This window comes from Chiloscyllium plagiosum, chromosome 33, assembly GCF_004010195.1.
Source record: "Chiloscyllium plagiosum isolate BGI_BamShark_2017 chromosome 33, ASM401019v2, whole genome shotgun sequence".
NCBI lineage: Eukaryota > Metazoa > Chordata > Chondrichthyes > Orectolobiformes > Hemiscylliidae > Chiloscyllium > Chiloscyllium plagiosum.
The window spans coordinates 23,604,630-23,626,940 of record NC_057742.1 but is presented as its reverse complement, the minus strand read 5'-3'; the positions used below and the strand labels follow the sequence as shown (position 1 = coordinate 23,626,940).

The 22,311-nt window shown below is 41.3% G+C and overlaps 1 protein-coding gene across 6 annotated transcripts in view; it reads left to right on the top strand.

Moving 5' to 3' along the window:
* Nucleotides 1-22,311, top strand: part of LOC122539946 (glycoprotein-N-acetylgalactosamine 3-beta-galactosyltransferase 1-like) — a 54,204-nt gene that overhangs the window by 28,502 nt on the left and 3,391 nt on the right. For 5 of the 6 annotated variants that reach the window (XM_043675157.1, XM_043675154.1, XM_043675153.1 and 2 more), the window contains one exon: nucleotides 5,652-6,477. The exons of the other annotated variant lie outside the window; for it this stretch is intronic. In XM_043675157.1, coding sequence (XP_043531092.1) covers nucleotides 5,652-5,831 — 180 coding nt within the window. In that variant the 3' untranslated portion in view covers nucleotides 5,832-6,477. Of the gene's footprint in view, nucleotides 1-5,651; nucleotides 6,478-22,311 lie in introns of those variants that run through there. 6 annotated transcript variants of the gene reach the window in all.

Here is a 22,311-nt window from a genome sequence, read left to right as displayed (position 1 = left end):
AAGATTGGACTGTCTCTGATTCAGAATTTCCCAATCAATGATGATTAGATATTTTGTTCTGAATACTTGATTGGATAATTTGGGTTTCCTATTCAGTCCAATTACACAAACACTATCAGCTGAATTGAAGGCAAGACTCTGCAACATGAAAGGTAAGAGATATTTCAGGTCAATTGGAGAGTATGTTTCATGTTTTTAAATGACATCTGTCTGGTAAGCTTGCAAGACTTCATTGTGTGTTTTTGCTTGACTTGGAAAAGTTCCTCTTGATTAGCGATGGGAAATTTGACAAAAGTTTTCTCTCCTGAAAAAGGTTCTGTCTCCTGGATGCTGCCCAGTTATCTCTATTGGTATCATACATGCATATGGATGCTTGGTATGGGGAGAATGGACTCACTTATAATCAGATACTGACTGTTGAAGCTATCCCAGAAGTCAGTTTACTGCACATTTGCTGGATGCACCATTGGTGAAACTGGACTTACTTTTCATTCATTCACTGGATGAGGCCCAGCGTTTTTAACCCATCCCTAATTGTCTGGAGGGCTGTTAAGAGTTAACCACATTGATCTGGAGTCACATGTAGGCCAGAGTAGGTAAGAATGGAAGTTTCCTTCCCTGAAGAACATTAATGAACCAGGTAGGTTTTTCCTGACAATTGATTCATGGTCATCATTAGACTTCTAATTCCAGATATTTATTGAATTCAAATTCCACCATCTGCCATGACAGAATTTGAATCCAGAACCTTAGAACATTAGCTGGATTTCTGGTTTAACAGGCCAGTGATAGTGCCACTAGACCATCGTCTCCCTGGTACTCCAGAAGAGAAGAGAAGAATGGTTTGTGAATAAAAGGAACAAAATTCATAGACTAAAAGGAAAAAATAGATTCCTCAAAAAAACTTCTTATCCTGTAGTAAAGCTAAATTAACAAATATATCCCTATATCCCTATAATATCATACAGCAGTTTGGCAAGTACTATTGTCTAATTTTTACAATGTTAACAAGCCCCATTTTTCTCCTTGAAGTTCAACACACTTCCACAAAACATGTTGGGTGGTATGGCTACAGGTTATTCATGGGGACATTTTATTGTAAATTGTGTCTAATGAAAATATTTAATTTGAAACATCTACCCATGTATTTTTTTTGCCAGAGCCAAACAGTATTATCTAACGCAAGTCCACCTGCAACAGCCAGTAATATATTGACAGCTTAGGATTATCACCTTTGCTCAGTGGGTGTGCATTGCATGTCTTGTGATCTCTTGAATTTTTATATCTTTAGTTTGTGGAACGTAACTAGCAGCAGATGGCAGGCAAGGTATTATCAGTAAGACAGATGTTAGATATGGTACCAAGCACATGGATTTGTGAATTATGCTTTGGGCTGGTTATGAGCTATTTTTATGAGCTTCGAATGAGATCATCATACAACCCTCGAGCAGTTGTAATGAGAGGCATCAACAATTCTTATCATCTCTATTTCTTTAAACTAATGAACAGAAACATTTCCAAACCAGGCAGTTCATTGATAATCAAGAATATTGACACGAACAGCAGGAATTACAGGTGGCAACTGGACCCATTTAGATCACTGGGTTCAAGGTTTGTTTGCTGGGCTGTACTGAATTCATTGCCTCAGTCAGAATACAACAGCGTAAGGAACAAAACTTTTCCTTTGATTGCCTTTGCTTGTCTGATGGTATAATGGTAGCTGTGATTTGTAAAGAACACATAAAGATTCAAGAGCACTAGATGTAAGAGCTCAAGTATACCATTTGGCCCATCAAGCCCACTCTGCTAATCAAAATTATCATGGCTGATTGTGGGCTTCAACTCCACCTTTCTGCCTGCTCGCCATGTCCCCTGAAAGACTAAGGTTCTGTCTATCACTCAGCCTTAAGTATGTTCAACAATGGATCATCCACAATTCTCTGGGGTACAGAATTCCAAAACATTTGCAACTCTACAGTGAAATGATTTCTCTTTGTCTTATTCCTAAATAATCAACCCTTTACACTAAGACTATAGCCAATGTGTTAGAATTCCTGAGCAGAAACAATTTTTCACTGTCTATGCTGTCATCCTCTTTCAGAATTGATTATATTTCACCAGATTGACCTCTATTTCTACTAAATTTGAGAATATAGATCCAATTTGCTCCATCTCTCATCATAGAACAGCTCCCTCAGCCCAGGGACCAATCCAGTGAACACTAACTGTGATGCAATGCAATTACTCCTTCCTTACATATGGAGATCAAAACTGCATATAGTCTTCCAGCTGTGGTCCAGATTTGAGAAGTCCCAGATCAACTCCATCGTCTTTGTTTGGATTCAAGGAGGCAGATTTTCAACTTGCTGCTCCAACATAAAACTGGAGAGAGAATGCAGATGCGGCAGAGGCGGAGGAATTAGGAGAATGGGATGGAGTTCTTGCAGGATACTGGGTGGGAGGAGATGTAGTCCAGGTAGTTGTGAGAGCCTATGCCTTTCTCGTAAATGTCCTGAAGAAGGGTTACACCTGAAATGTTGACTTCTCCACCTCCTGACGCTGCCTGGCTTGCTGTGTTCTTTCAGCTTCCTGCTTGTCTACCCAACGTAAAACTGGCCATTCAGCAGGCCATTGAGGAATTCCCCATTTTCATTTCTGCTCAGTCGAATCATAGGATCTCTACAGTGTGGAAGCAAGTCCACATGCCCCGCCCCCGCACCCGAAGAGTATCCCACCTCTACCCTATATTTACCCCTGACTAATGCACCTAGCCTGCACATCCATGGACACTGTGGGAAATATAGCACGGCCAATCCACCTAGCCTGCACATCTTTGGACTGTGGGAGGAAACCAGAGCACCCGGAGGAAACTCACACAGACACAGGGGGAACGTGCAAACTCCACACAGGCAGTCACCTGAGGCTGGAATCAAACCTGGGTCCCTGGCACAGTAAGACAGCAATGCTAACCACTGAGCTACCATGCTATAGGGAGTCATCCTAGTGTTCTGGTTGAAAGTTCTCCTTTGGGATGTGGGGCAATGCTGCCAAAGACTAATTTGGGATTCATCCAGATTTTCCAAGTAATGTTTTTGGTAAAAATAAATGCATCAATTTTCAGTTAGTATGCAGTTAGACGTAATTAGTTGTGAATTAAGCTTTAAAAATTTCCAGAGAAATAGGATGATGTGCTAGATAAATGCACATTTTTCTTATACATATAGAAGTCAATGTCATAAAACTGCCACGTTCCAGAAGAACGTATTTTTTACAACTCTGAAGCCTGTGCCGCAGTAGTGCAGAGATTAATAAGCAATGATATGCTATAAATATGTTATTTGTGATCGTATATTTTAGGAGCATAACTTTTTTAGTTTGAGGATTAAAATTTTTAATTCAAGATAAATGAAAACTTATGGTCAGAGTCTGGCAAACAGTCCTAAAGTATTGATCATTTAAAAGGGTGTTCTGTGTTTGGTAAGATTAGAGTTGGGAATGAGAAAACGTGAAGCCCCCTCCTGAATTTCTTAGTGATGACAAGATGTCATCAGCTATCTTTATGAGGCATTTGTGTTCTGCAGTTTCCCAGATGAAGGAACAGCTTTAGGGAATGGAGATCGTAGGGTTTAAGATGGGTCTTGTGGAACATCCCAGGTGTGCTACATTGTGATGAAAATTGTTTATGCAGCACGATAACCTTTTTGTGATTACTTTTTAACAGAAACAGGCGATTAGTGTCTTGAAGGTGAAAGGGTAAGCTGCGAGTAGTTAGGGCTCAGAAGGAGCTGTGAACCTGGAGCACAGGGCTTTCAGAAATCAAGCGTATTTCTGCATTGGATGCATTGAGCCCCATGTTTGAGCTGGGGTGTTCACAATTGTGTGGTGCTAAGGAGAATTGGAAGATCACTTAAATGTCAACAGAAGGATGCTAAGTGATCTAATACCACAAAGAATAGTGGGAACACTGGGGAAAATCAAAGTGAAATGCTGAACGCTGTGGCATACATTTTGATTTGCTCTCAGGAGACACGGTGGAACACTCAAGATTATGTAAGTTATAGAGGAATATGTGGCTTGAAATAAAATAGCTGAAACTTTATTGCTGGAACAGCACAGCAGGTCAGGCAGCATCTAGGGAACAGAAGATTCGACGTTTCGGGCACATGCCCTTTGATCTCCAGCGTCTGCAGACCTCACTTTCTCCTTGAAATAAAATAGGACAAGCAGTTTTCTTGAGATTTTCAACTGTAAGGTATTAATTTATAAAATATGGTGTTAGATTAGTTGTACTTGCTTTTTAAACTCCTATTTTAAATGGTTCTGTTTGTAATGCAAGTTAATCTTGTGGAGTAATTCTCTTGGTTAATACTATGGAGTTTAAATTTCTTTTTGAGAGTTACTGGTCTCCCCAAGGTCATAACATTGCAGAAAAGTATTTTTTTTTTAAATGAATTGTGGATGTTGGAAATCGAAAACAAAAATAGAAATTTCTGGAAAAGATCAGCAGGTCTGGCAGCATCTGTGGAGAGAAATCACAATTGCCATTTTAGGTCCATGATTTGGAGATGCTGGTGTTGGACTGGGGTGTACAAAGTTAAAAATCACACAACACCAGGTTATAGCCCAACAGGTTTAATTGGAAGCACTAGCTTTTAGAGCGCCGCTCCTTCATCAGGTGGTTCATCATCATTTTGCGTCCAGTGACCCTTCAGAACTGCAAGCCATAAACACATATTTAAAAATCAAATAACACCAGGTTATAATCTAACAAGTTTATTTGGAACTACAAGCTTTCAGAGTCCTGCTCCTTCTTCGGGCAGCTAGCGCTCTGAAAGTTTATACTTACAAATAAACCTATTGGACTTTAACCTGCTGTTGTGTGATTCTTTAACTTTGTCCACCCCAGTCCAATACCAACACCTCCTCATCTCATAAATATATAGACTGGCTAGTGGATTCGAACCTGAATCCTTCCAAAATATACCATCATTTTTAATAATCATGATCTACGCAGCATAAATAAAACAAAATTGACCTTTAATTAGTTAGGTAGAGTATTAAAAAGATTTCCATTCTTGATGTTGGCAATAGGTACCTTTTTAGGCTTTAAATGGTCTGCAGTTTGGGATATTATTAATTCTTACAGGGAAGTCATGCAGTAATTTTAAAAATGAAGAACTCCAGGGTTAAGGCTGATACAGCCTGTAGGCTACATGAGGAAGAGGAAGACTAAGGAAAGTCAAGAATTCTACCAGTTGCACTCATGGGAAATTATACGTTTGAGTTGTGAGTTTTATTTTTGAGGGAACGGTTGTGCTCAAATGTTTAAATGTGAGCCTGTCTCTTTTTAGTACTGATCAATGAACAAGAATATGAAGTGGTTATTAGATCATGTTCTTACAGGGCAAGTAGAGCTTTTCGCATTTATTCCTTCTCCTTTTCCTCTCAACACCCACACCCAGAAAGCAGACAGCTTTTGGACAAAAGTACGGAATAATATTCCACAGTGCAATAAATTTATTCAATTCTACTTTGGAAGCGATAAAGCTTGCAGCTGTAGGAACATTATGAGTCTTTGTTTTGAAGAATTGAAGAATGTCTGCCATTTCTGTGTTCATGAATGTAACACACGGCTTCTTTTCCTTCCCCAGGGTCCTGAGTGCTGCTCCGACTTGGCAATTTCCTTTCATTATGTAAGCCCTGAGATGATGTACGTTCTGGAATATTATATTTATCACCTACATGTTGTGGGATACAAATACAGAAAAAGTACTGATTTCTCAGGCCCATCCAAAACATTAAAGCAAGGGAAGGACATGGGAAAGAGGTAAAACTGACACAGCCTACTTGGGAATCAAATGGCAGTTTTATCTCCAATTTAATTGAAAATGATGTCCACTGGCAGATATCGCGTACCATGAACGATGACAGCAATTTATACAGCACCTTTTATTGTGGACAAACATGCCAAGTTACTTCACAAAAGTGCTACCAATCAAAATGTAATCGTTCCAAAGAGGAGTCAGACTGGACTTGAAACGTTAACTCCAGTTCTCTCTCTACAGATGCTACCAGATCTATTTCTGCTAATTGTGTTTTCATCCATGTGGGTCTCTGAGGTCCCTGCACTGAAGTCAATGCTACGAATGACGTTGGCTGGCCGATTGCCTTGCATGGACACTCCAAGTGGCTGCTGGGGTTCCCCAGCATGTCTTGTGTTAGTTCAAACTTCCAGCATTGGCCGTACTTTGCTAAAAGTTGATACTGAACTGGAGGGAGTGCTAGTTGGTTTATTGCACTCCAGCTCCCTGGTTCAGACACTGGACTTATGTAGCAAGGTGTGGTGAAAACACAGGAGGCAGATGCTTCAGAGGCAAAGGAAACTCTCTATAACTTTAATAAAATCAGATGTACAGCATAGAAACAGACAGACCTTTTGGTCCAACTTGTCTATGCCGACTAGAAATCCTAACCTAATCTAATCCCATTTGCCAGCACTTGGCCCACATCCCTTTAACCTTTCCTATTCATATACCCATCCAGATGCCTTTTAAATGCTGCAATTGTACCAGCCTCCACCACTTCCTCTGGCAGCTCATTCCATTCACGCACCACCCTCTGCATGAAAAAGTTACCCCTTAGGTCCCTTTTATATCTTTCCTCTCTCACCCTAAGCCTATGCCCTCTAGTTCTAGACTCCCCCACCCCAGGGAAAAGACTGTCTATTTATCCTAACCATGCCCCTCATGATTTTATAAACCCCTATAAGGTCGCCCCTCAGACTCCGACGCAAACAGCCCCAGCCTATTCAGCCTCTCCCTATAATTCAAATCCTTCAACCTGGCAGCATCCTTGTAAATCTTTTCTGAACCCTTTCAAGTTTCACAACATCCTTCCGATAGGAAGGAGACCAGAACTGCACGCAATATTCCAAAAGCGGCCTAACTCATGTCTTGTACAGTTGCAACATGATCTCCCAAAACAAGCAAAATTGAAATTATATGCAATAATTGAAAATGTTACGGATCAAGCAAAGTGAGACTTATCTGACAGCTAACTAACCCCCCCCCCAGTTAACCCTTGCTGCCCTGGCTTAGTACTGTGGGTTTAAAATTACAGAGAGCTGTGAATTGCTGAGTGACAGGGGCAAGGGGAGCGAGCGAAAGAAATGCTAATCCCAGGGTCCTATCCTGCTTCCTTCCCCCGGGGGTGCCCTGCACCGTCAGCCCCAATGCTCACCCTTCTAACTGAGCTGGGACAAAAGGTCTCGGTGACCTTATGCTCATTCACGTGGCTTCTGTCAGCTCGGAGGGTGGTGGATGTCACTGGCACTGTCCCGGTCGGTATCTCAGCTGTCCAGGCGCTTCGGTCATTTCTCGTCAGTCCTTGGAGGTTCGTGGATGAGAAGATGGTTTGCTCTCTTGATTTATTTTCCCTGAGTCTGTGATGGTTACATTCCATGGTTCACTGTGACTGGCTGTGTCTGATTCTGACCGACCCTCTTGCTGAATCCAACCCCCCTTATAGATCGGGGTTCCCCAGTTATACTGAGTATTGGTTCCCCTTATCCCTTACCAAATCTGGATTTGATTACTAAACTGTTGTTCCTCCTCTCTGGGCTGAATGAGCCTCCTGATTCCTGGATGAGGTGTGAATAGTTCTCTGATTAAAGTGAATGGGTTCCCATAGTTTTCCATATCCAATATTTCTCTTGGATGGATGTAGCTTAAAGTTTTACTGGTCGTTAAGGCCTTCACAGGTTTGCATGGAGTACAATGGTGTGGGATGTTCAATATCTCTGTGTCCCAGCAAAGCGATTAAAAGTTGATTTTTATAGGCTCCAGGATGTCTTAGTTGTTTGCTCTACAGGCTGGTATTCATTGTCTTTTAGCTGGGTGTTTGTGGGGGTCTTCCTTTAGCTAAACCCCTACTCCAGCTGTCCCTAGGCTTGCACATTGCCTGGTTTATCTCAGCCAGAGAGCTCTGTGAATCTTAGTTGAAATGTGAATTCCACAAACTCATTCCAAGTTCAGAGGGTTTTTAGTCAAGGGTATGGGATGGGGATTTTGACCCATTTTACAGAACACTCAAAAAAAAAAAGTTGGACAAAGGGGAAAGAAGGACAAAGAGGTTTTGGGAGGGATTTCCAGAATCTGGAGGCCAAGCAGCTGAAGGAAACATAACAAGTGATGGTATGATTAAAATCAGGAATGCATGAGAGACAAATCGTCAAAATGGTTGCCTTTTCCCATTGGTACCATTCCAATCGAGGTGGCTTGTTACTTTTGCTCAGGTACAATAGCAAACACCTTCCCACCTATCCGCTCCACCCTCCAGTCCAACCTATCACCATCACCCCATCACCTTCATCTGCCTATCGCTTTCCAAGCTACCTTTCTCCCAGCCCCATCACCCCCTCCCATTTGTCTCTCAGCCCCCTTGGGCACCCAACCCCCTCCGCACGTTCCTGATGAAGGGCTTATGTCCGATACATCAACTCTTCTGCTCCTTGGATGCTGCCTGACCTGTTGTGCTTTTCCAGCACCACACATTTTGACTATAGTATCAAAAGTCAGACTCATTACAGGGAGAAGGTGAGGACTGCAGATGCTGGAGATCAGAGTCGAGAGAGTGGTGCTGGAAAAGCACAGCAGGTCAGACAGCATCTGAGGAGCAGGAGAGTTGACATTTCGGGCAAAAAGCCCTTCATCAGGACTGAGGCTCACACATCAGACTCACTACCCTTCAAAGTTTGGGAGAAGATTTGTAGCTCGGGTGCTCGTTGTTGTGGTTCTGTTCGCCGAGCTGGGAATTTGTGTTGCAGACGTTTTGTCCCCTGTCTAGGTGACATCCTCAGTGCTTGGGAGCTTCCTGTGAAGCGCTTCTGTGATGTTTCCTCCGGCATTTATCGTGATTTGTAAACATCACAGAAGCGCTTCACAGGAGGCTCCCAAGCACTGAGGATGTCACCTAAACAGGGGACGCAACGTCTGCAACACAAATTCCCAGCTCGGCGAACAGAACCACAACAACTCACTACCCTATTCAGGCTGTATTGCCTGCAGGATAGAGTCAAGAGCTCTTTCATGCTGAAAACTACAGTTTGCTATAGGAAACCATTCTGCTGATGTGAATACCAGATATCAAAGCCTTGGTAAAGACAATCAGACAAATTCATACCTGACCTGAAATGGTGTCACAATCGTAATAAAATGTAACACATTTTTTAAAATCTTTCTATACAAATAGAAATATTGCTTGTAGTAATGTTGTCATTTGCTTTTGGTATTTCAGACTACCTCAGCAGTTAGAAGGAGAGTCCCCAGGAATGTTTCAGTATTTTCAGGTCTTTTGGAATGGGTTGTTTATTTGTACAGAAGTGGCCAACATTTTTACAAAGTCTCTTGGAATATGCCCATATTAACAGGCAGTCAGTCAGTATGGATTAGTGCATGTAGGGGGTCTGCTGGAGTGGTGAGGTTTGTTCAAGCAGAAATATTTGAAAATGAGAAAGTATTTAAATAGAAAATAGACTTAAAAGAAACTTGGAAACTTGTACATTATTAATTGCTGTTATTATTATTAAATAAAGTCCTATTGTAATCTATATTTCTATGCCCCTGTTGGAAAAATGTAATTTAAGATAAATGGAAAGATACACTGAACCTTTTGTGTGTGTGATGTGTGTGTGTGTGTGATATTGCAAAGATAATAATGGTTCAAATGGGTTTGTATAATATACATACACAGAATTGAAGACATTCAGAATTTCCCTTCAGTTAATAGAACATGGAACAATACAGCATAGAACAGGCCCTTCGGCCCACGATGTGCCAAACATTTGTCCTAGCTTAAGCACCTATCCATGTACCTATCCAATTGCCGCTTAAAGGTCACACATTCCATTCTAATTAGCAGACGAATCAGTGAAATATTCCAGTTGATATACATAGCCAGATCATATTGTTACTATTAAATATGTTGGTGACAAATTATTTGGCATTGCCTCTTGTAACTGTTGAGTCCTTCTTCCACCATCCACACTGCAGGTGATATAAATAACATTATGGCCCAGACTGGAGATTCTAGGATGAGAAATTTTATGGACTTACTCTGAAAAATCAGATGAATATACAGTGTTTCAAACTGTACACAACAACTATATTCTAGACGTATCCCTCAGAAGTTCCCCTGCTTTCCTTCTGAAGGTTTTGAACTGTTGCTGGAGCACAAATCTATCCCCAAAAAGTGTGGCACTCGAAAAGCACAGCAGGTCAGGCAGGAACTGAGGAGCAGGAGAGTCAACGTTTCGGGCATAAACCCTTCATCAGGGCCACTCTGCTTTTCCAGCGTCACACGTTTCAACGCTGATCTCCAGCATCTGCAGTCCTCATTTTCACAAATCTACAGCCACTTGTAACCCTCTACAGCCAATTCAAGTGGTCACTGAGCCCAGCTGAAGAATGTCTGAATGTCTTGATGATGAGGGGAGGGGAATGAGAGTATAATATTGATACTCTCTCCCCTCCCCTCCCCAACATAAACACACACTCAGAGATACAGAGTCACTCATTCACTTGCTCGTTTATATACATGATGTGGAGGTCCTGGTGTTGGACTGGGGTGTGGCCTCCTCTATATTGGGGAGACAGGCCGCCTACTTGCGGAGCGATTCAGAGAGCACCTCTGGGCCACCCGGACGAACCAACCCAACCATCCTGTAGCACAGCATTTCAACTCCCCCTCCCACTCCACCGAGGATATGCAGGTCATTGGACTCATCCACCGCCAAACCACAACAACGCGACGGTCGGAGGAGGAGCGTCTTATCTTCCGACTGGGAACCCTCCAACCACAGGGGATGAACTTGGACTTCACCAGTTTCTTCATCCCCCCTCCCCCCACCTTGTCTCAGCCGAATCCCTCCAGCCCGGCACCGCCTTCCTGACCTGCAGTCTTCTTCTTGACCTCTCCGCCTCCATCCTACTCCGACCTATCACCCTCACCTTGACCTCTTTCCACCTATCACATTTCCAACGCCCCTCCTCCAAGTCCCTCCTCCCTACCTTTTATCTTCTCCTGCTGAACACTCTCTGCTCATTCCTGAAGAAGGGCCTGTGCCCGAAACGTCGAATCTCCTGTTCCCTGGATGCTGCCTGACCTGCTGTGCTGTTCCAGCAATAAAGTTTCAACAAAAATCACACAATACCAGGTTATAGTCCAACAGGTTTTTTTGGAAGTACTTAAGCTTTCAGAGCACTGCTCCTTCATCAGGTATCCAGTGCGGCAGTATCATATGACACAGAATTTATAGTAAAGGATTAAAGTCATACAACTGATGTGAAGTATTGAACAAACCTAGGTTGCTGTTAAGTCTTTAATCACTTCGAATGGGGATGCAGGTTTTGAGTGATTAATATGCAAATCCCAGAACTTGGAGTCATAGAGACATGCAGCATGGAAACAGACCCTCCGGTCCAACTCGTCCATGCCAACCAGATATCCTAACCCAATCTAGTCCCATTTGCCAGCACTTGGCCCATATCCCTCTAAACCCTTCCTACTCATATACCCATCCAGATGCCTTTTCTTTCAAGTCACAGTTCTAGTTTGGAAATAGAACCAGTCTGACTCTAGGTTAGGAAACAGACAGACACTAACCTTTAATGCATTTTCAGAGCTGAGCTGTCATTTTTTTTATAAACATCAAGCTATCTTGGGACTTACGACTTGAAAGAAGCTATAGGATTTACATATTAATGAATTGAAGCCTGCAACCTCACTGTGTGATTAAAAACTTCACAGCAATCTAGGTGTGTCCAATACTTTGCATCAGTTGTATGACACTTTGATCCTTAACTAAATTCTGTGTCCTGTGATCCTGCCCCACTAGCTACATGACGAAGGAGCGGCGTTCCGAAAGCTAGAACTTCCAAATAAACCTGTTGAACTATAACCTGATGTTGTGTAATTTTTTTCTTCGTTCATTTACATACAGTTTCACAGATATACTTACACATACTCATGTGCATACTCGCATAGACATGCATATTTCAGCAGAGATCTGATTGCAATCAGGACCGTGAAAACCTCGCTGTTTTTGTTCCTGGCTCTAGCTTACCAATGCATATGATTCACTGTAAGGTGTTTATTTTTACACCAAAGGCTACAAAGCAACACTGCTTATTTCTGTTGTAGTAATATTTCAGAAATAATCACCACTGGCATTTGACAAAACATTGTGGGAGAAGCATTACTGGTTCATCTATGTTTATTCTGAAACCTTCATTTCCATCATTTTAATTTGATTCACAAAATGCTGAGCTAGTGGTGCACAGTCTACCTCAGCGATCTCTGCCTTGTGACAGAAAGTCTTTCACGATTCATCTCCATATATCTGACAGAAATACTCGAAGATTCCTGCCTGTTTATTTGTGGTTTGAGCACAACTTCCTGCAGACTGTAAACAAGCACTGAGACACATTCCGCAACTGCTTCGAAAATAGGACAGTTTTAAAAACAAATCAAGTGAGAGCTCCACAGACGAAAGTAAACATTTTTAGTAAACTGGCTGTGGTTTGGACTATTTTGGAGGAATTTGAGCAGATTTCCTATGTTTGAAGATTATCTTATTGCATTGGAAGAGTATCTTCCAAAAGGTTCCTTTCGGAGCATTCACACTATGGGTAGAACTTGGCCATTATTAGGTCTATTTTCTAAGTAGAAATGTTGTGCTTTAATACCCATTTCAGGAATGTGAAAACCAACCCTTGAGTGTCCTGTATCCTTGATGAAACCATATTAGTAAAGATGGCTTTGTAGGCCTCACAGTATACCATCTAAAACAGGTCTTAGGCCTGTTCACTGTGCAAATGAGGACAACTGGCTGGAATTGCTGAATAATGGGAGGAGCAGGTGCTGAGGCGTCTCTGCCCAGTTCTTCAGGAACTATCTTGGCTGCCAACATTTAAAAGTGCAGCAGGAGTTGTTGCTGCAAAGCCAGACTGAGCAGAAGTGATGCTCCAATTCCACAGCACCTACTGCCTCCCTGCTGTTCCTCTGGGGCAAGGCAAAGGATAGGAATTTATTGCCACAGAATGTTGTATTTAAGATTTTCAAACAGCAGTCAGAATTTCTGCTTCCTTTTTATCCATCACTCTTTGTATCAGAAGAAGATGCCTTCATTTGTTTGATACAGCACAAACAAAGCAGAACATCTTACAGCGAGTTCTTCATTTTCATTCTTGAAAACTGATTCATTGGACTTCTTCTGAATATTCCCCAGATTGCTGGGAGTGAATAGTGGTAAATTAGTTTTGGTCAGGCAAGTTCCGATCCAAACTGCCCCACAAATAAAAATCCTGTGTATGCCACTACCACTATTAAACTTTCAGTCTGAACATTGCAAACTTACACATCAACATGGCTTTTGTTGACAACAGTTCCACCGCAATGTCAAGGCATCAATGATTCCATAATTCAAACTGTTCCTATTACAAGACAATCTTGACATTCTACATTAATGCTCAAGTTCACTGTTCGTCAGATGAATTCCTTGGTCATCAAGCAGGTGCTTATTCAGACATAGATTTACACCTTCATCTGTTGCATTTTAAGCTTATGCCAGTTATTCTCATCTCATCCACTGGGTGGAGCACTACACCATGGGTGTGGGGTGAATTGCTATACACTTCTGCCTCCTCTTGGCTGAATGTGGAACAGCAAGTTTTCGTCAGTACCCAATGCTCCTCAATGAAGGAAGTGGTGGCAAACAAAAAGAGATAGCGAGTATATAGAGTAAAACAAAGTCATAATCTTACTGATGTCTTGTGAATCCTAATCACATAATCACAAGTTTTCATTTACTTTGTTCTTTCCAAAACACTAACCTGACAGAAATCTTAGAACATTGTGTTCATGCAACTCTGGATTCTTGTTAAAGACAGAAAGATTGCAGATGCTGGAATCCATAGTAGACACACAGGAGGCTGGAGGCACACAGCAAATCAGGAAGCAGCAGGAGGTGGCTGGTCTGCTCTATTCCTCCAGCCTCCTGTTTGTCTACCCTGGATTCTTTGAGGAGAAAGTGAGGTCTGCAGATGCTGGAGATCAGAGCTGAAAATGTGTTGCTGGAAAAGCGCAGCAGGTCAGGCAGCATCCAAGGAACAGGAGAATCGACGTTTCGGGCATAAGCCCTTCTTCTACTCTGGATTCTTGTCCATCCTCCACTTCTTTCACTCCACTATTGGCATCCTTACCTTCAGAAATTTAAATCGTCAGCTGTTCAATTCCTTCTGTACACGCCCCACCTCTTTTAAGGCATTTCTTAAAATTTGGCTGTTTAAACGAGCTCTGAGTCACCCTGTGCTAATTTCTCTGTCTTTGGCTCAGCATCAATATTTGTTTGAGTATCAGCCTGTAAAGTGCCTTGAGATATTCTACTATGTTGAAGACACTATATGAATTAATTTTGTTTTTTTGCTTGCAGTTCACTGGCAACTTTACTCAAACCACACAATGCATGGCAGCATTTCAAAGTGATATATAGTTTATGCCTGAAATGTATCACCTGACACCTCCCTCACAAAATCTCTTTGATGGCAGAGGGAGGTGGAGAATTGCAGAAATGAGGAAAAACAACTTGCACTCAAACCTTTAATACAATGAAAGAATTCTTCAGAATAAGATTAAGCTATTTAACACCACAAGCCCATCCCATCATTCATTTAGATTAGAGCTGATCTGTAGCCTTACCTTCACCCACCTTGGTTCCACCTTGGTTTCCACACTGTAAGTAATCTAATCTAATCTAATCTAATCATAACACTTAATACCCTCACATAACAATACTCTTGTCAATGTGAGTCTTGTAATTTTCAATGAACCTTTTAACTCAACAACTTTGGAAGAGAATTCCAGATGATCACCTTGATTTGGTTATGGAAGTGCTTTCTGACATTGCACTGTATGGGCAAGCCACAATTGTAAAGTTTTTGTTCTCCTGTCTGCACCACCTCCCTTCCCTATCAGAGGAAATAGTTTCTATGAACACTAAAAAAAGAATATTTGTGTAGTGTCTTGTAAAGTGTCTGCAATGTAATAAGACCCTAGGGACCCTAAGGACCTGGGGTCCTAAGACACCAGTCGGTTTTTACAGGAACTTGATAAATTGAAGTATGACTCAATGCCATATAAGGCCATTTTGGTCAGATGATCTAAAACTTGATCAAAGGAGTGGGTTTTAAGAAGTATCTTTAAGAGGAAAGTGATGTAGAGAAAGGGTGCAGTTTAGAGAATAGGAATTCCTGAGCTTAGAGCATCAGCACAAATCCTTTAATCATCTTGAACACTTCAATTTGATCAACCTTTAATCTATGTTCAAGGGTGTACAAGAATTATCCATCCAATCTGTCCTCATAATTTCACTGAGGGTGGAAAGAGATGGAGTAAGGACAGGGGCTTCAGGAAGAGAATTCAAAAGTCGAGGGAACAATATGTCAAAGGTTTCATCACAAACATTGGAATATAGAGCCAAGAGATCTACCACAGATCAGTGTGAAAGGGGTGAAGAAAATGTTGTTGAGATAAAGCATTGGCAAAAGTCATAGAGATTGGATTGTGGAAGGTCCTGTTGGGATTATGAACAAGGATAAGATTGAGAAACGCATATTTTGAGCTTTTGCATTTTACTGTTAGTAAATCTGCTTCCTCTCCCCGTGTCTGCGTGGTTTCCTCCGGGTGCTCCAGTTTCCTCCCGCAATTCAAAGGTGTGCAGGTTAGGTGAATTGGCCATGCTAAATTGCCCGTAGCGTCAGGAATAAATGCAAGTTAGGGGAATGGGTCTGGGTGGGTTGCTGTTCGGAGGGTCGGTGTGGGCTTGTTGGGCCAAAGGGCCTGTTTCCATACTATAGGGATTCTAATTATTTTTAAAAACTTGTTGAACATGTGGCAGCAACTCCTGCAGAAATAATTGCTTTTCAACCAACAGTGAGATTTGGTTCCTTTGTCTAACTAGTGTAATATTCAGATATGGTTGAAACTTTATTGCTGGAACAGCACAGCAGGTCAGGCAGCATTGTTGAACATGTGGCAGCAACTCCTGCAGAAATAATTGCTTTTCAACCAACAGTGAGATTTGGTTCCTTTGTCTAACTCGTGTAATATTCAGATAGCAAAGAGTAAATGGACAAAACACATCCCTTTTCCATACAATCTTTATTTTTCAAATTTGAATATGTAGCAGGGTAGTATAGGTTCTACGTCATACAGAACCTCGGCTCAGCTGACTGGTTCATAAAAAAAGGTACTTCAGGTAATTAAAAAATTTTTAATTAAGATTTCAATCATCAGTATAAGAACAGTTAGATCAATACTTCCTAAACCTTTTCCCAATGTGACCCCAGTTCAAGGCTTGAGCATTGTTATCCTCATCAGTGAGATCTGGGTGAGTGGGTGCCTGGAGGAGCTGGTATTACTCAGCATTACTTGCTGCCTCAGAGCTCATCAACATCAACTCGTAACCCTTCTTGGGCTCCTAACATCCACTTTGGGAAGCATTTGGAGAAATTTGTAAAATTGTCTTCATACAGTCAAAACTTGGCTGGAGGGAATACTTAAGGCAGAGACTAGTTTCTGTTTTACAAAACAAAGTAGGTGATATGTGAAGCACAGACGAATGTGAAGGAGGCTCTCAGTCTGGTTAGTTTGAGATTATACAGGCAGAGCTGTGGTGAGGACATATTCTGAAGGTAGTGTTTGCTGACACTATGCATGGGCGCTAATTTGAAAGCACTCAAGCACACAATTTCAAACACAATATGTTCTCCTGTAGAATGTGCACATGATACCAAATGCAGAAGTAACACAGTATATGTGCAGAGAGTTATAAATCACATAACATCAGGTTATAGTCCAACAGGTTTATTTGGAAGTACAAGCTTTTGGATTGCTGCTCCTTTGTCAGGTAGCTAGTGGGGCAGGATCATAGGACACAGAATCTATAGGAGAACATCATAGTGTCATATACTGATGTGATGTATTGAACAAATCTAGATTGCTGTTAATGAATCAAAACCTGCAACTCATTCTAAAAGATGAAAGACTTAACAGCAATCTAGGTTTGTTCAATATATTGCATCAGTTGTGTGACACTATGATCTTTTGCTATAAATTCTGTGTCCTATGATCCTACTCCACTAGCTACCTGACAAAGGAGCAGCACTCCGAAAGCTTGTCCTTCCAATTAAACCTGTCGGACTATAACCTGGTGTCGTATGATTCTTAACTTTGTCCGACCCAATCTAACACCAGCATCTCCACATTAGGTGCAGAGAAAATACGCATGCTTTTGAAATGGGTATCAACGATGTGGAGTGAGGACGTGAGAGGAGGGAAGAGGGCTCTGGATTCGGAGGATGGGCAAGGTGGGCCCACGAACCAGGCAAGACCTAATTTCTAACCCCCCAACCACCCACCTGCCCTCCCCGTTTGCCCTGAAGCAGTTTGAATGCACGGGTGATTTAAAGTGGTGCACTGCACACATTCACTGGAGAAAAATTATTGCAATGTCAATAAGATTCAGTTCTTTTTGTCACTTCCTTCAAAAATATTTCTTTATCAGATTTTTACAAAATGAAAATTCATGGAGGGGGTGTTGAAAAAGTCTATTTGCCTGAATGTCAAGTAGTATCCAAGCAGTTAATGAGTCATTTTGATTTCCAGTTGACAGAGGAAGACAGTGCCATTCAGATAACAAAATGAAGAGGTGATGGCCGAGTGATATTATCACTAGACTATTAATCCAGAGACCCAGCTAATGTTCTGCGAACCTGGGTTCAAATCTCTGCCATGGCAGATGGTGGAATTGGATTCAATAAAAAATATCTGGAATTAATAATCTATTGATGACCATGAAACCATTGTTGTTTGTCAGAGACTAAGAAAAATCAAATTGAAGTTCTCCTTAAGGGACCCACAAACCAGTCAAAGCCAGAAAAGATTAAACGGGCTATTTTGTGAGGACTGTTGTTGAGTTGTGATTATTTCCCTCCCTGAAACCCAGGTTAAAGTTCCACCAGCCCCAGAGGTGTGCAATAACATCTCTCAACAGGTTGATCCGAAGATATCTAAACTGGTCATATTCGCTTGCAAGAAACTCAAATGGTCTAATTAGGTATTCTACAACCAATGAGTCCTATAACATGCTTTTTTGATGTGATGAACAATGTATCAGTTACAAGTGGTACCTAAGAGCTGGAAATCATACCTTGAGAGTAAGTATTGGCTGGTTCATCACAATTTCAGTAAGAGTTGCTATTTGGTGGGTAGGAACTCGAGCTATTTTATCTCTCACAAGTCTGTGAACTGACATCAATTCAGGAAGCCCTATTGGAAGCGAAATTGAAAGGAGCTAAAAGAGCACATAGTCCTGGTCAAATCTGGGATCATTCAGTGCTGTATGTCTCAGTGGACCTTCATTGAAAACTCTCTTGAGCCACCAGGGAAGAAGGCTTAAGAGATTATGCCAAGACCCGTGGTGTAATGGATCCCAGAATGACAGAAAGTATGGCAAAAGTAGTGTTTGCAGCAGCCATTTACAAACGAGGAATAACGTTTATTTATATAACACCTTTCACATTCACAGGATGTTCCAAGGCTGTTCATTCCAATAAATTACTTTGAAGTACTTAAAAGAAAAATTCCAAGCACTGAAACATGACCAGGCGATCTGTTTTAGTTGGTTAACAGTTTAATGTTGGCTACGAAAGGTTAAGCTTGTTCTGCTCTTCTTCCAAGTCATGCCAAGAATTTTGGTTTAATGTCTCAGCCAAAAGATGGCATCTCTGATTATGCAATATTTTCTCAGTCCTGCATTGAGATGTCAGCCTAGATTATGAATCTCGAAAAGAATGTGTTTTAGAAAGGGATGAAAAGGAGCTGCAAGTTCATTACTAATGACAATGAAGCCTTATTCAAGGGACAGAGTCCAAATACAAAAAATGCATGATCTGTTAATAAAACAGTATGTATGGAGGTTTGTGCTCTCCAGAGAGGCTTTAACAGATGTATGTGTGATATGTAAGATTATCTAAAGGGGTTATTAGTGACTCCAACTGCTCTCTCTGTGGCTGTGAAAATGACAGCAGCTGTTAACTTCCTGCCTGCCTGGTTATGCAAACCAATCTGTAATGAGAGTCAAAGAACCATGGAAGGGTAAACTATACCTATGCCATGCTTTCGCTGGAAAATCTGCCTCAAGGGAGAATTGATCAGAGATCCAGGCTGCTAAACTAGCCTTTACGTTGTACCCCTTTCTCTTTGAGCACAAGTTCCAACATCTCCACATATTCCACTTAATTCAAAAGGTGTCTGAAAAACTGTCGTTGAATTTGAGAAAGCTTTTTTGCATTTAAACAAAAATGCTTGAAATACATTAAAGGTAGCCCGCAACATGATGTGATCATATTTAACTGTTGAACTGCCACCTCCCAAGCCTTGTATATCACGCATGGATTGAATGGAAGTCATGACATTCACTGTTAAGTATTAGACAATAGACAATAGGTGCAGGAGTAGGCCATTCTGCCCTTCGAGCCTGAACCACCATTCAATATGATCATGGCTGATCATCCTTAATCAGTATCCTGTTCCTGCCTTATCTCCATAACCCTTGATTCCACTATCCTTGAGAGCTCTATCCAACTCTTTCTTAAATGAATCCAGAGACTGGGCTTCCACTGCCCTCTGGGGCAGAGCATTCCACACAGCCACCATTCTCTGGGTAAAGAAGTTTCTCCTCATCTCTGTCCTAAATGGTCTACCCTGTATTTTTAAGCTGTGTCCTCTGGTTCAGTTGTGCAACAGAATAACATCAAAACAATCATGTTCAATTCAACTGATCAAAATAGTTACAGATCAATTTGCCAAAAACACATTTATGATCTGATGTGCACTTTTGTACACTTAAATCCTCTAAAATCATAACACATTGAAAACAACAGCAACTTCATGGGACAACACAGTGGCTGTCCCGAGGATAACATTTCCTTCATATAGTCCGAACGTTCATTTGGAATGGGAGCAAATGAACATCCACCACAGCTGAGAGTTTATTCTACCTTGCAATAAGGACGGTGGAAGAAGGTTCTTCATTTTTGATGCAATGACTATGGAGCTGCAAGATTGGAATTATACTCTAGAATCCCAGATGCAGCTATCTCTATGGGAATTGTCCAGGAAATTGATTTTTAAAAAAAATTCCCTTGTGACTAGAACCCTTCCAAAAAGTCCAATGATATTAGAGAATTCAGAAAGTTCTGACCCACCTAAGCTTAATAGGTGCTCAGAAAAAGCCAGAGAAACCAAATCCTTCTCTGACTCCCAGGTAACTATTAAACTGAACTTCAAATCACCAGTGGACTCCAACCTGATGTCTGAGACCCATAACTGACTCCCCATTGGTGAATCCAAACTATCTCTTCCCCTGGCTGTGTTAGTCCTGACATATTCCCTTATCTCAGCATCCACCCTCTACCCATCCTACCCGCCGTGATCCTTACGGAGCTGACACCAGCCTCTGTACCTGCATGCTTATCTTCATTGACTGGTGTACAAGAACACCCAGATCTCTTTGTACTGCCCCTTTACCTAAATTGATTCCATTTAGGTAGTAATCTGCCTTCCTGTTCTTGCCACCAAAGTGGATAACCACACATTTATCCACATTAAACTGCATCTGCCATGCATCTAACCACTCACCTAACCTGTCCAGGTCACCCTGTAATCTCCGAACATCCTCCTCACATTTCACCCTGCCACCTAGATTAGTATCATTAGTATTGCACCTCCTTTTGCCACACCAATGACGACTTTATCTGTCATGATTTGGAGATGCCGGTGTTGGATTGGGGTGTACAAAGTTAAAAATCAAACCTGTTGGACGATAACCTGGTGTTGTGTGATTTTTGATTTTATCTGTGGAATTGTACCTTCAGCAAACTGTCCCTATATGCCAGTTTTAAAGATTTTATAATCAACACCATTGGTCTATTTACTGCCTGATCATTTTAATGGGATTTATATATAAACTGTTCAGGTGCAAAAATACAACTATTGTGACTATTTGGTGTGTGAACCAATTATCAGTGATAGATTAGAATGCAGCATTTCACAAATTGCAACATCCCTGCCTTGGCAGAAAGTGAAGGAACTTATTGCCAGATAATGATCCTGGCCAGCCTCCCACTCTCTAATGTTTTGAAAACTTCAACTCATCCAAAGCTCTGCTGCCTCTATATTGTTTCACACAGAATCACATTCACCAATCATCACCCTTGCCTAAATTGGTTCCTCGTGTTTCAATACTTCAACTTCAAGATTTTCATCCTTGTATTTAAATCTGTCCATGCCTCACTTCATTCACAGTATGATAACTCCCCATTTGTCCTAGATGTTTGACCTCCACCTTCACCCATTATTGAGCTAGGTCACCTAAAAGTGGTAATTGTGGCTCAGTCGGCAGCAATCCTGTGAATTACATCCACTCCAGTCCCTGAGCCCAAAAATCAAAATCATCATTTTAATACTGAACTGAGTGATAATGCATTGTCAGAAGTGCTGTCTTTCAGATGAGATGCTGAGTTATTGCCCCTTCTGCCCGATGAATATAAACAATTCTATGGAAGTATTCAAAAGAAGACCTGGGAGTTACCCCTTTTGTCCAGGCTAACATTTACCTTTAAATTAGCATTACAAAACAGATTACCTAATCATTACCATGTTAATGTTTGTGGGAGTTTGGTGATAATACATTGGCAGCCACATTTCCTACTTTATCAATATTTCAAAAGCACTCCATTGACTGTAAGGCACTTTGAAATGTGTAATGATCATGAAGAGTGCTATTTAAATGCAAAGCTCGCTTTTTAAGCCACACAGTTTGGCATTGTCTTTTTACTACCTCTGTCTCTCCATCTCCCCTTTCTCCATCATCTGCCTTAAATTTCATTTATTTGACCAAATATTTGATCACCATTTCTTAAACTTACTTCTTCGTTTTGGAATGCACTCCTGTTCTTAAACTCCTGTGGAGGATTGAAAGAGATTTTCCTATATAAGTGTAAGTTTTTCCTGTTTACGGCTGGATGCAAGCATAAGAGGTACAGTTAGTAAGTTTGCAGATGACACCAAAATTGGAGGTGTGGTGGACAGCGAAGAGGGTTACCTCAGATTACAACAGGATCTTGACCAGATGGGCCAATGAGCTGAGAAGTGGCAGATGGAGTTTAATTCAGATAAATGCGAGGTGCTGCA